Source organism: Somniosus microcephalus, chromosome 12, assembly GCF_052327205.1.
Source record: "Somniosus microcephalus isolate GS21.2 chromosome 12, FLI_Smic_1.0, whole genome shotgun sequence".
In the NCBI taxonomy this organism is placed as follows: Eukaryota; Metazoa; Chordata; class Chondrichthyes; order Squaliformes; family Somniosidae; genus Somniosus; species Somniosus microcephalus.
In genome coordinates, this window is record NC_140998.1 from 72,984,663 (window position 1) to 72,997,662 (window position 13,000).

Below are 13,000 nucleotides of genomic sequence, written 5' to 3' on the forward strand. Positions count from 1 at the left end.
CCCAAACTGTTTCACTATCCTGCTCCTTTGACCCAATATCATTTCTCTGTATTATAGTGATTCCTTCCTTTATTAACATAGCCACCCCACCTCCTCTCCCTTCCTGCCTGTCCTTCCTGATTGTTAAATAACCTGGTATGTTTAATTCCCAGTCATGGTCACCCTGCAGCCATGTTTCTGTAATGGCCACAAGATCATACCCATATGTCATTATTTGTGCCGTTAACTCATTAATTTTGTTACGAATGCTACGTGCATTCAGATAAAGAACTTTCAGATATGTTTTGTAACACTTAGTTCCTGTTTTTTCCCTTTTTAGTACTTTACTTTTTACTCCATACCTTCTGTCCCTTCCTGACACATTCTGTTTTTTAATTCCCCCACTGCTACCTAAGTCTATGACCTTCTCTGTTGTCATTTCTATTATTTGCTCTCTCGAAACCTCCCCCCCACTAATTAGTTTAAAGCCCTCTCTACAGCCCTAGTTATATGATTCGCCAGGACTCTAGTCCCAGCACTGGCCAAGTGGAGTCCGTCCCAACAGAACAGCTCCCTCCTGTCCCAGTACTGGTGCCAGTGTCCCAAGAAGCAAAACCCATTTCTCCCACACCAGTCTTTGAGCCACGCATTTAACTCTTTAATTTTATTTATCCTAGCCAAATTCGCTCGTGGCTCAGGTAATAACCCAGAGATTATTACCCTTGAGGTTCTGTTTTTTAATTTGACCCCTAGCTGCTCATACTCCTTTAACAGAACCGTCTTCCTTGTCCTATCTACGTCGTTTGTACCAACATGGACCACGACAACTGGATCCTCCCCCTCCCACTGCAAGTTTCTTTCCAGCCCAGAAGAGATGTCCTTAACCCTGGCACCAGGCAGGCAACACAGCCTTCGGGACTCCCGCTCTTGACTGCAGAGAACCCTATCTATCCCCCTAATGATACTATCCCCTACCACTACAACATTTCTTTTTACTCCCTCCACTTGAATGGCCCCCTGTACCACGGTGCTGTGGCCAGGTTGCTCATCCTCCCTGCAGTCCCCGGAACAATCTCTCCCCAAAGTTACTTAAAATCGGACTTTGAAGCTGCCAGCTGTCTATCTGTTAGCCTTCCATTTGTCTCACTATTTCTGCTGTTATCAGTCTGCACAACCATTCCCTCACTTCCACTTTTGATGCACTTGTCCCCAGTAAAACCTTTAGGGGGAGTAATTCGGTATTGCCCCATTTGGGGCGCAATTATCGGCCGGGCTCAAAGTTTAGCGCCTGGCGCTAATTATCACCTCCGACTGCAGACTTGGCTTCTATCACCCCTGGAGGTGATTGGAGCGCTAAATCAGGCACTACACACCTCTCTTAAGGTGCTAACGCCAAGGAGCGAGGTGCTACCTCAGAGCGCTGGCGAAGCTCATGTGATGTCAATTAGCAATGGAACACAGACACACTGGTGCCGGCCAGTTCTTAAAGGGGAGGGTCGATCTTGCTCTCCAGCCACACCCTGCTCATTGCAGCCTTGAATCTCGGCCTGGAGAGACCTGTACATCAATTCTGCTGGAAAGAACAATGGAGAGGCCCAGGGAAAGAGCTCAGAGTGCAGCCCCCATAGTCTCTTCTAATTCAATGCAAGGAAGGTCAAATCAAAATGAACCTGCAAAGTGCTGCTCAGTAGCCAAAACTCCTTCACACAGCATTGAATATCTCTCTCTCTCTTTCTCTCAGAATGAGTGGTGCAAAAATGTCGCAGACAAAAAAAGGCAGGAAGCGGCCGCCTTTAAATAGCGCTCCACCAGTCCCTTCCCGACTGCAAAACGCTCCCCTCAACCTGTCGCTGCTAGCGGCAGGCAGAAAAGCAGGGGGCGCCACTCAATATCTGGTCCGGGGCGCTACACGCTCGACTGACGTCACGATCTGCGGGCGCAGGAGATCATGGTGGTAGTGTTTAGCGCCGCCGCAAAATGTTTGGTCAATTTCGCAAGCGCTGCAAACATCGCCGCGCCTGGGCGCTAGTTGCTTTGCGCCCGTTAGCGCCCTCTTAGGACGCTAATGGGAGGCATTAATCAACCGAATTGTTCCACCTTACTCTTTCCCTCCTGGCCATTCCTCCAGGAACAGCCTCCATCATTTTCTTCTTCAAGTCCAAGGGGTGTAGATTTGAGTATATCTCGCACACAACTGCCATATCCATCCATCCATCCATCACCAGATCTCGTACAACCACATCAAGCACTATCAGGCCTCACTTTCCTCTGTCAAAACTGTTCCCTACTCCAGAATCATCCTGGAGAGCAAAGATAACCAATGGCTTCTTTTTCCCACTACCAACTGTTTCTGTGAACTCCTCTTCCCTGCCACCTTCACACTTACCTTCAACAACAAATGTGAGGAGCTCATGAACTTATTTGCTGCCAAAATTAAGACCATTCAGCTGTCTCTGCTGCTCCCCTCTTCCCTCTAGCCCACCAAGTCAAACTTCTCCCCAGCCCACCCCACCCCACCCCCTGCCACATTCCTGAACCCATATCTTTCTCTAGTTCCTCTCTTATCCCCCTTATGCCTCTAAAAAGCTCATCTTATCAATGTTACCTGTTCTCTTGACCACCGAACTTTCCTTCCTAGCCCTCATGCTAGCTGCTCATGTAAATAGTTCCCACTCCTCACTCACTGTCCCCTCCCTGTCAAAACCATCATCTCGCCCCCATGTATTAATAGGAAACATATTTTTAAAGTTTGTGATTTTCCGTGTTTCTTTCTTGATAGACTGTGAAAAGACAGCAGTATCGATTTAGTGTTATCATGAATGAACTCCAGACCACAGATAATGTTCCGTATATGACAATACTACTGAGTGTCATCAATGCCATCATCTTGGGGGCTGAGGAACTGACATCTCGTGCACAGCTCCGGAACGAATTCATAGGTACAACATTCTTTATTTAATGCAGTTTATTCAGTTACTTGCAGTCTACCCTATATAGTGCTTTGGGATTTCGCAGATCATAGAAAGCCACAATAGCAATATACATACACAATATTTTTGATATACATAAAAAGTCACCATTCTTATATGGTAAAGAAACACAGTACTGACCACTTCCTGTCCTTGGATACAAGACCTATGGTGATTGTTGATTTGTCTGTAAAATTTACAACTGCATTTGTACTGTTAATCCTAAAGCTGGTTTTAAGGCTTTGTTTTATTGCGGCTAATGAATGTAATGGATTTATTATGTAATTGATGAGTTGTAACAAGTACTACCATATTTAAATAAATATGTTTTACTGAAAAAAAAGACCTATGGTGAAACTTACAGCAAAATGCCAGTTCAGCACCTTGTCACTGAAAACAAGCTTCCCTCACTTGTTTAGAGAGGGTTACAATAATTGCATACTCCACAGCTGCGTCTGGTTAAGTGGCTCAGTAACTGTTTAAGTAGCGTTAACAGATTATTCAAGCAGGTGCACCATGACTGGGAAGGGGTTGCCAAAACAATTGGAATCTCAGGAATGGCAGTTGTGTTGGATCTTGTAAAAACATTTTAAATGGGCATTTCAGCCCTATACTCCCCTTTTGCTGAGTCTTAATGTCATTCTTTAGACTTTCTTATGTTTGTGAGGTATCCGAGAGCAGCGGAAACCATAACTGTGTTGGAGGAAACAGTATTCATTTTGCTAATCCATTGACTACAGTAATTATATAAATGGCCCTCTTGGTTAGACCCAATTAACTGTAAATTAAATAGAACTTAAAAAAAAAACTTATCAAATCAAATAAAAATTTGGTTTGCCGGGGTGATGATGCACTCCAGTCCCCGCGGCGCCCACCGGTCTCGGAAGCGTAATTGTATAAATGGTGCAGTCTCCTTGAACAATTCCATAAGTTTCCCATGTGATATAAATGAAGTCTTTAAAAGACGAAGAGGTAAATTAATACACAGAAGGTTCAAATTATATTTGGTGTTTCAATTTTTTTTAAATGAAAGTAAATGACATATTTCTTCACTTTCCCTTCCTGTCCTATAGACAAAATAAATTGTCCTGTGGTCAGAACTCTCTATGTGATATAATAAAGTAAATGTTCATAGTTCTAGCACACGATTGCCTCCAAACTAGTTTTCAGTGAATCCACTGAGGCCAGGTTTTCCAAAGTTACTTCCACTTTCAAAGTGGATGGTAGGATCTGGAAAACAGAAAATCAGGCAAGTAAAGTGTTTAGAATGTACATATTTTAATATAAAATTAAAAAAGGATAGAATGGAGGAAAAAGGTGGAATGAAGGAAAAGAAAAAACTAGGCAAGCAAAAGTAATTTTTTTTATTTTATATTTAAAGTTGCTTAATTGTTTAGTATAATAGTGTTTATTTTATCACAGCATATGAGCTGAACACCTAAAAAAGGATTCTGAAATCTTAGCAATCTAAGGGTTAATACAATATTGTAGTAAAACCTAGGAGTTTCTGTTGTTTTAATAGTTATTAAAAGTGGTAATCTAAAGTTATTTCTGAATTAAAACCATTTCTGATTAAACATTCAGAGCACATTACCCTATTTTTGTATTGTTTGATTTATCACTTCTATTAAAATGCCTTTGCTTTAATACCTTTCCCTCTGTAAAATGTTCCCCTTTCTGTACTTGGCTATGGCAAAAAGACATCTACAAATCATGCTACCTAAAACACAAAACTAATTTCCATACTTAAAATTATCTTTTGCAGAAGAACCCCATTGTACTAACCTATACTGATTATGTTTAGCACATTTGATAAGCAACATATCATTTGTCAGTATATGGGACCAAATACAACTCCACTTCTACTTATTACAATTAATACACTTTTTTCTAGTGATTTTTTTTAAAAAGAGAGGCTTTTCTATGTAGTTAAGATACTTGTAAACCTAGCAGACAGATGTCCTGGATTAAGCAATTACATCTATGGTTTCCCATTGGTATTCTGATAAAATTGCTTTAGATTCTGAGCAGTTCATGACTTGATTCTGACTCTTTCATTGGTAACTCTCCTTAAAGAGACACATTTTTAGTTGATATAGGTTGTAATTCATAACCATTAAATGCCAAATCAAACTACTTTTTAAAAAAAATTCTGATTGTGAAAAAGTATGGATAAATAAAGTGGAATACTGTGCTGATTTCATTGCTGGTTGTTTTAAAATGCACTTTGAGACAAGAGAAATAATGTCACTTTAAATGTTAGAAAAATACACATTTGTATAAATAAATTACACCTGCACAGTTTCAGCACTGATTTGTTCTGAAATGCACACCTTAAATTGGAGCTGTTTTTTGTGCACAAAATTAACTGTGTTTACTTCAAAAATAAAAACAGTGCAAATTAAATATTTGATACATCCAAAGTTTTAGCTTCTTTGACTTTAGATAATAGCTAAGTTAGTTTCTTTATGGTAGCAATGAACTTTTAAGGCACTATTTCCTTTGCTTCTAATAATAAGTAGCTTCAGGCTGCATGTGGCTTCACACAAGCATTGCATAAAAACCAATGGTTTTAAAACCCATCAGTGACCACCCAAACCACATTAACTGAATCAAATGTGTGACACTTGTTGTATGTCAAATAATTCTACAAAATTATTGCTTTTAGGTCTCCACCTTTTGGATTTGCTGCCATTATTAAGGTATGGGGTTTTCATGTAGATTGTCCAGTTTTAGTAAATTTAGTTTTATGTTTCCTGAATTTGTGTTCAAATTTGCTGATCACAACCCATCAATTAATGCACATTTTGGATTGTGATTTTTTTTTTTAAGTGATTAAATCTAAATATGAATGAATTGTATTTAACTCACACATTGCTTGAGTGCTTTGTTTAAGCCACAGAAGGGCATTAGCTGATTGCTTATAGGTGTAGCAGTGTTTCTTTCAAGGGAAATGCACAAACATCATCTGTATGATTATGCATTGCTTAAGGGAAAAAGATGATGACGATCTACTGGTCCAATGTTTAACTTTTGAGGAAGCCAAAGGGGATGATGATGAAGAACTAATGAGCATCTATGATGGCATTGATATGAACAGTCACCAAGAAGTATTTGCAGCATTATTTAATAAAGTAAGTACTTGGTTTACTATAGATGCTATTTTAAAATCTGAACTGATTTATTACTTCAATTTCAGCATGTACTATTAAAACAAGTGAGCCTGATGTGTTTTACAAAATGTACTGTTGTGTACAATATTCATGTTTATCAGTGACATTTGTTTCTAGTTTAATTGTCCTTGGCTCCCACAAACCATTTGACTTATGATCGCGCAGTGAAAGTTGTCCTCAATCTAAATTGAAGAACTTTGTTGTCAAGGTAATCATAAAGTGGCACTAAATGATACTGCTTCAGTCTGAGTTTCAAGTCCCACTCCTTGTATCATGTCAGTTTCTGAATTTCACCTTGCCAACCTTAGAGTGTTGCCAGGAGCTGCTAGATGAGGCACTGTGTGAAGGGGTGCTCCATCTTTGTATATTAATTTATAAATGATCAAGTGTTGAGAACTGTGAAATTTTATCTATGGCAATTAACTGTTGATTATCACTTGACAAAATTGGAGTGATTGCACAATAATTCTCAATTCTTCTGTGGATGCTCTGACGTGACCATTGTGTGAAACATCTGCCTTTTACAAAATAAAATAAAATCATGTTTCTATAGAATTATAAACCCCGGAGAGTCATTATGAAGCAGTTCTCTCATTTTAAGGTTTAGCTGATTGGTATAAACGACTACAGAAGTTTTCCTCACATTACTTATGATGTTATCTGAACTCCTAGATGAAACTACTGCCTTGTAATTAGTCCTGAGTATCTCTCCTAAATAACAACCCCTCTTTTGCCCTCCCCCACCAAACCAGGTGTTTTTACTCCTGATTCTATCCAGTGAAAAGTATGGATGTAGCAACATTGAGGATAGGTTTTGGCTCAGCTGTCCTCCTCTCATGGGCCTCTAGAATGACAACACTCACTATCAGGGTTGAAACATGACGTTTCCTTGGGCAAACTACCCAAGGAAACTTATGTCAACCCCTGTAGAAGAAGAGGGAAACATAGAAACATAGAAGATAGGAGTAGGCCATTCGGCCCCTCGAGCCTGCTTCGCCATTTAATGAGATCATGGCTGATCTTCCAAATTCAGTACCCTGTCCCTGCTTTCTCCCCATATCCCTTGATCCCTTTAGCCTTAAGAAATATATCTAACTCCTTCTTGAATATATTTAATGAATTGGCCTCAACGGCCTTCTGTGGTAGAGAATTCCACAGGTTCACCACGCTCTGGGTGAAGAAATTCCTCCTCATCTCAGTCCTAAATGACTTACCCCTTATTCTTAGTCTGTGACCCCTGGTTCTGGACTCCCCAACCATCGGGAACATCCTTCCTGCATCTAGTTTGTCTAGTCCTGTTAGAATTTTATGAGATCCCCTCTCATTCTTCTAAACTCTAGCGAATATAAACTTAATCGACCCAATCTCTCTCCATACGTCATTCCTGCCATCCCAGGTATCAGTCTGGTGAATCTTTGCTGCACTCCCTCCATGGCAAGAACATAATTCCTCAGATAAGGTGACCAAAACTGCACACAATACTCAAGGTGTGGTCTCACCAAGGCCCTGTACAACTGCAGCATGACATCCTTGCTCCTGTACTCGAATCCTCTCGCTATGAAGGCCAACATACCATTTGCCTTCTTAACCGTCTGCATGTTTACGTTCAGTGACTGGTGCACAAGGACACCCAGGTCTTGTTGCACTTCCCCTTTTCCCAATCTATTGCCATTCAGGTAATCTGTCTTCCTGTTTTTGCCACCAAAGTGGATAACCTCGCATTTATCCACATTATACTGCATCTGTCCAATCACCCAACCTGTCCAAATCATACTGGAGTTTCTCTGCAGAAGAAGGTTGAGATCTTTTAAAATTACAATTTGCAAACATTCTCTCCACCCCACCCCCCCCCAAAAAAAAAATCTGTTGCACGAAGATGCTTCCATCATCCTGTTCATCAATTTAGCTCTAGCCTGTAACTTATTTATATTTAAGGGGCTAGGCAGCTATGTGGCAAAAGCAGTTCATTGAAGATGAATGTAAAGTAGTACATTGTGGGTGGGGGAGAGAAATGGATGAAAATATAACTTGAATCATCCAACCCTTTTCTCTTTCTAGCTACATAGATGTGTACCATGGAGACTTGGGGCCCACTTACAGTTTCATTCCATGTTCCCATGAATTTGTATGTATCTGAAGTTGCTGATACTTCCCGATCTGATTTAGGATTTTTTCATCAATGAAGCAACAGTGCTAAGAACAGCCTTGCCCTAAATGAGAAAATTCTCGATGTAGTAAAGGAAAACTGATCTAGGGGGTGCAGATACACACATCTTTAAAAGTTGGATTACAGGTGGAAACAGCCATACAATGAGGAAACACAATTCTGGATTTTACATATAGGGGCCTTCAATACAAAAGCAGTGATAATGACTCTGTACAAGGCTTTAGGCAACTGTGTGTGTCTTGGACACATTGTAGAAAGGGTGTTGCGAGCGATGGAAATGGTTCAATGTTGATTTACTAAGATGGTAGCAAGGATGAGAGGAGATCATTTTTTGATGAGAACATGGAAAAACTAGGGCTGTATTCACTGGAGCAGTGAAGGAACCTAATCATAAAGAGTTCAAAATTATGAAGGAATTTGAGAGGGTAAAAAGTGAAAGAGTATCTCCAGTGGAACCTGTAACAAAAGCATTTTTGATGCAAAGTGTTATTAGAATATGAAGACCAGTTAATAGATAAAAATAAGAAAAATATTAGAGAATGGGCAGGAAAATAGGATACGAGTAGGTAGCTCTGGTATGGGTCCTTCTGTGCTTAACTTTCTATGATTCTATTTAACTGCATTTTCATCTTTGTCTTTAATTCTAGGTGAGCACCTCACCTGTCTCCACTCAGCTGCTGTCAATTCTCCAGGGGCTCCTACAGCTAGAACCATCTAACAGCAGCAGTCTCCTGCTCTGGGAAGCACTAGAAATCTTGGTGAATAGAGCCATCCTAATCGCTGATGACAGTAAGGAAAGATTTCTCCACAGTATATTGGAAAATATTTAATTCTTAAGACATTAGGATAACACATTAGGGTGGTGGGGGTGAGATGAGGGCAAGAACTAAGCTCTATTTTTACTGTCATTGTTGTTAATTACCATTAATAAACATAATATGATGAGCTGTTCTGATGAGTTACTGGGTAAATGCAGCACCTGGTGTGGTACTGAGCATATAGGCCAGGAAGGTTACTGGTTTTGATTCCTCGTGAGCTCAATTAGTTGATCTTGGAGAAACACAATTAGCCTCGTCAGTCCTGGGAGGGGAAAAATCCACTGTGTTCCTACTCCTGATTGCTATCCACAAACTCCCCTTGGAGTGCACTTGTTTGGACAGCTGTCCCCAAGTTGAATAGCCTGCGTCTATTCACTTTCTGCATTCTTCACTTTCTGCACTTGTACATGAAGATTTACCACAGGGATATGGTACTAGAGGGTAGCCAACATCTGTGGAACCATAACCCAGTATAAGTCAGTGCCTTCAGCAGGTGAAGGGGAAAAGAGTAAACAAAATCTGATTTTTTTTTTAATGTAACTAGAAAAGTTTTTTAAATTATTGACCTGTCTTGAATTGGCTTGACACAATAATTGCAATGCGGTAAAATTCTACAAGGCAAACATTAATCCACCTAAATATTTTCTTTCTAGCAAATGAAGAAAAAGATGTTGGCCCAATCATGGAAAGACTTGTACTAGTTAAGAAGTTAGGAAAAGATCAGCCAGTGAAGAAAAATGCTAATAAAAAGGCTGTTGATAGAGGTGTACAAACAGAATCATCTCTGTCTGCAATATCAACTGAAGGAAGCCAGGAGTCTAGTTCATCAGGGCCTCTTCCAGCTAGCCAGATGCTGCATCCTCCCCCTCCTCCTCCACTACCTCCATTTCTAGCTGGTTCAATTCAGCCTGGCAATATTCCTCCTCCTCCCCCTCTTCCTGATGCTGGCAGTATGCCACCCCCTCCCCCACCTCTCCCTGGCACTGGTGGTATGTCTCCCCCTCCACCCCCTTTCCCAGGCGCTGGTGGTATCCCTCCCTCTCCTCCTCCTCCACCCCCTCTCCCAGGCGCTGGTGGTGTCCCACCCCCTCCACCCCCTCTCCCAGGCGCTGGTGGTGTCCCTCCCCCTCCACCCCCTCTCCCTGGCGCTGGTGGTATGCCACCCCCTCTCCCTGGCGCTGGTGGTATGCCACCCCCTCCACCCCCTCTTCCTGGTGGCATTCCTCCCCCACCACCGCCACCAGGTGCATTTAACAATGATGCACCGATAGTGGCTTACCAAACTGGCAATCTATTAAACTCCTATGCACCACGTACCCAACATGTTCATCGACCAAAATTACGGATGAAAAAGCTGAACTGGCAGAAAATCCCCTCAAGAATGGTTTCAGGTATGTATGAGAGAGAGCTTTTTAAAAAAATAAAAAATAAAAAAATAAGCATTAATGCAATTTTGAAGGATAGTATATATTACTTTAATAGAATTTAGTCTTAAATGGGCAGGAAGGCAGTGGTGCTTGAACAATGTGGCAGCAGAAACCTACATCTTGTCAATCAATTCACCTTTAGTTTGTCATCCTACTCTATCTCCATTACAAGATCTACTTATATTTTAAATTAATCCAATATCCTGGTTTTGACTACCCTTCCTGACACCACACTGTAGAACTGTTGCTCATCCTTTGTGCCCTCTTGTCCTACCACCTTGGTGAATTTGAAAGGATGCGACTGGTTTACCTTCTCCACCCTGTTAACCATATCCAAGTTCCTCCTCCTAGTTCATCCCACTAACACAAGGGGAGCTTCTGTTGCAGTGACCCAAACAGTACACAGTATTCCCAAATGTAGCCTAGCACTTTATGGCTTCAACATGACATTTTGGATTTTTGAACTCAACTGACTTGCTAGTAATACTCAGTATTTTATTTATTACACTGTTTGGACCTGGTAAGGAATGAGTTAACCAAAACCTCCAGCTCTTTTACAACTTCCCAGTTGACAAGTGCTATCCTACCCATGGAATACATGTGCCTCCTATTTTTACTTCTGATCTGTAGTGCTTTATATTTCTCCATATTATATTTCATTTGACACTGACCGTAAAGGTACAAACCATGCCAAGTACTCTTTTTATAAGGTTTTGGCTGCCTCCCTTAAATTCACAGTCTCTCTTCTTTCTTCCCCAATTTGGTGCCATTTGTGAATTTAACTACTTTGCATTGCAGTTGAGAATCTAGGTGAATATACACACTTATACCAAGAACAGACAGGGTCCTGACTCAGACCCCGCAGCTCCTCACTCAACAACTGCCTCCATTTCAATCTAATTCTCAAAAGGAGTATTGTCTGCTTCCTCCCCTTTAGTCAAATAATAATCCAAATCCATGTCTTACTCTTGACACCCACCAGCTTTAATTTACAGGAATTTTTCATGCCATACTTTATCAAAGGTCATCTGGGTGTTTAAATTAAACGCTATAGACCATTAGAGCCCCACAAGCCCTGGCAGTCTGGCCCATTTAGCAACTTTGTTTTATTTGCACTTTTATTTCTTGCGTGTTGGTTTGTTCTGTTTGAACTTTGTGGGCTGTGAAGTTTGGAAAGTATTGTCATAATGTTGCCTCATTGGTAGATAAATCTTAAATCCAAATACCAAGGTGTGTTAGCATCTACAGTTTAAGATGTATGCAGATTAAAGGGAATGTTAATCTAAATATTGTGAGGAGTGTGGAGGTTCTATGGTATGTACCCAAGTATTCTACAAAGAAAAGAAAGCTTGGACATTCCTGCACTACATCATATTGCTTGACCCAGTCATTATGGGATGTCATCTTCTCAAAAGTCTGAGACTGATCTACGCCCCTGAAGCTATGTCGGCTGTCATTTGTTAATTTATCTTCATATAGTTAATCTTCCATTCTACTTCTGGTTATTGATTCCATTCATTTTTCAACTATTGAGCTTCGGCTATTCTGTCTGTAGTTGCCAGATATGGCTTTGTCGCTTTTCTTGAATACGGGAACTGCACTTGCCTGTTTACAGCTTTCAGAACTTCATTGACTCCCTAAACATAACAAATTCTATCTATCTATCTATTTATTTATTATTGGTTTTTCAGCCCCTTAATCCCATCTAGTTCCCTCTGCTTCAGTAATGCCAAAGTCCCAGATTGCCCACGAATGTGTTGATATTCGATATATTATTGGCATCTTCCCTGATTAAAACCTGCAATAAGTAGTTATTAACATGTTTATTAGCCTCATTTTCAATGCCAAATGGATCCTTTAGGGTTTGACTTCCTCTTCAGATACCCTTTGGTTGTTATAATATTGAATAATTTTTGGTGTTGTTTTGCAGCTTATGCTATATATCTTTCCAGTTCTATATCTGAGCACCTTAACCTCATCATAGTAAAGCTTCTGTGTAGCCTTCTAGTTGTTCTCTTCCTCAATTCCCTCTACAAGTTTTGTGAATTTACCTCACTTTCTTAAAGTCCCTTTAAATGTGTGTTCTGTTTTGAGCATATTATTTATGTTGCTTTTGCTGCACTTAGTGCTTGGGTGTATATTAGTCTTTCATACCCTGCAGAATGTTGTGCAAAAGTGTCCATTTATCTACGCCTCCCCCAGCTGACATCAGTCTGTCACCTAGTTTGGCCCACACCTCTTGAAATGTGACTCTATGTTGTATATTGGGGTTTCGCTTTTTGCCTACACAGTTTCAGTTTGAATGCCATTGGGCTATGGGTACTATCACTTAGTGATTCTGTTGTGTATGTCCCTTTAAGGGAATAACTGGTCTCAGACTGCAGTACCGGCAGTGACCATCCCTGTATAAAAGGCCCTGGCAGGCTTCTGTAGTTTCAGTTTTCAGATTGTCTCCATTCAGTAAAGA

At 40.6% G+C, this 13,000-nt stretch overlaps 1 protein-coding gene across 1 annotated transcript in view; it reads left to right on the plus strand.

Annotated features, from left to right (window-relative positions):
- Positions 1–13,000, plus strand: part of LOC147109297 (inverted formin-2-like) — a 94,388-nt gene that overhangs the window by 60,300 nt on the left and 21,088 nt on the right. The window contains exons 4-8 of the mRNA XM_086003104.1: positions 2,759–2,918; positions 5,617–5,650; positions 5,941–6,082; positions 8,936–9,077; positions 9,760–10,497. Coding sequence (XP_085859230.1) covers positions 2,759–2,918; positions 5,617–5,650; positions 5,941–6,082; positions 8,936–9,077; positions 9,760–10,497 — 1,216 coding nt within the window. The remainder of the gene's footprint in view (positions 1–2,758; positions 2,919–5,616; positions 5,651–5,940; positions 6,083–8,935; positions 9,078–9,759; positions 10,498–13,000) is intronic.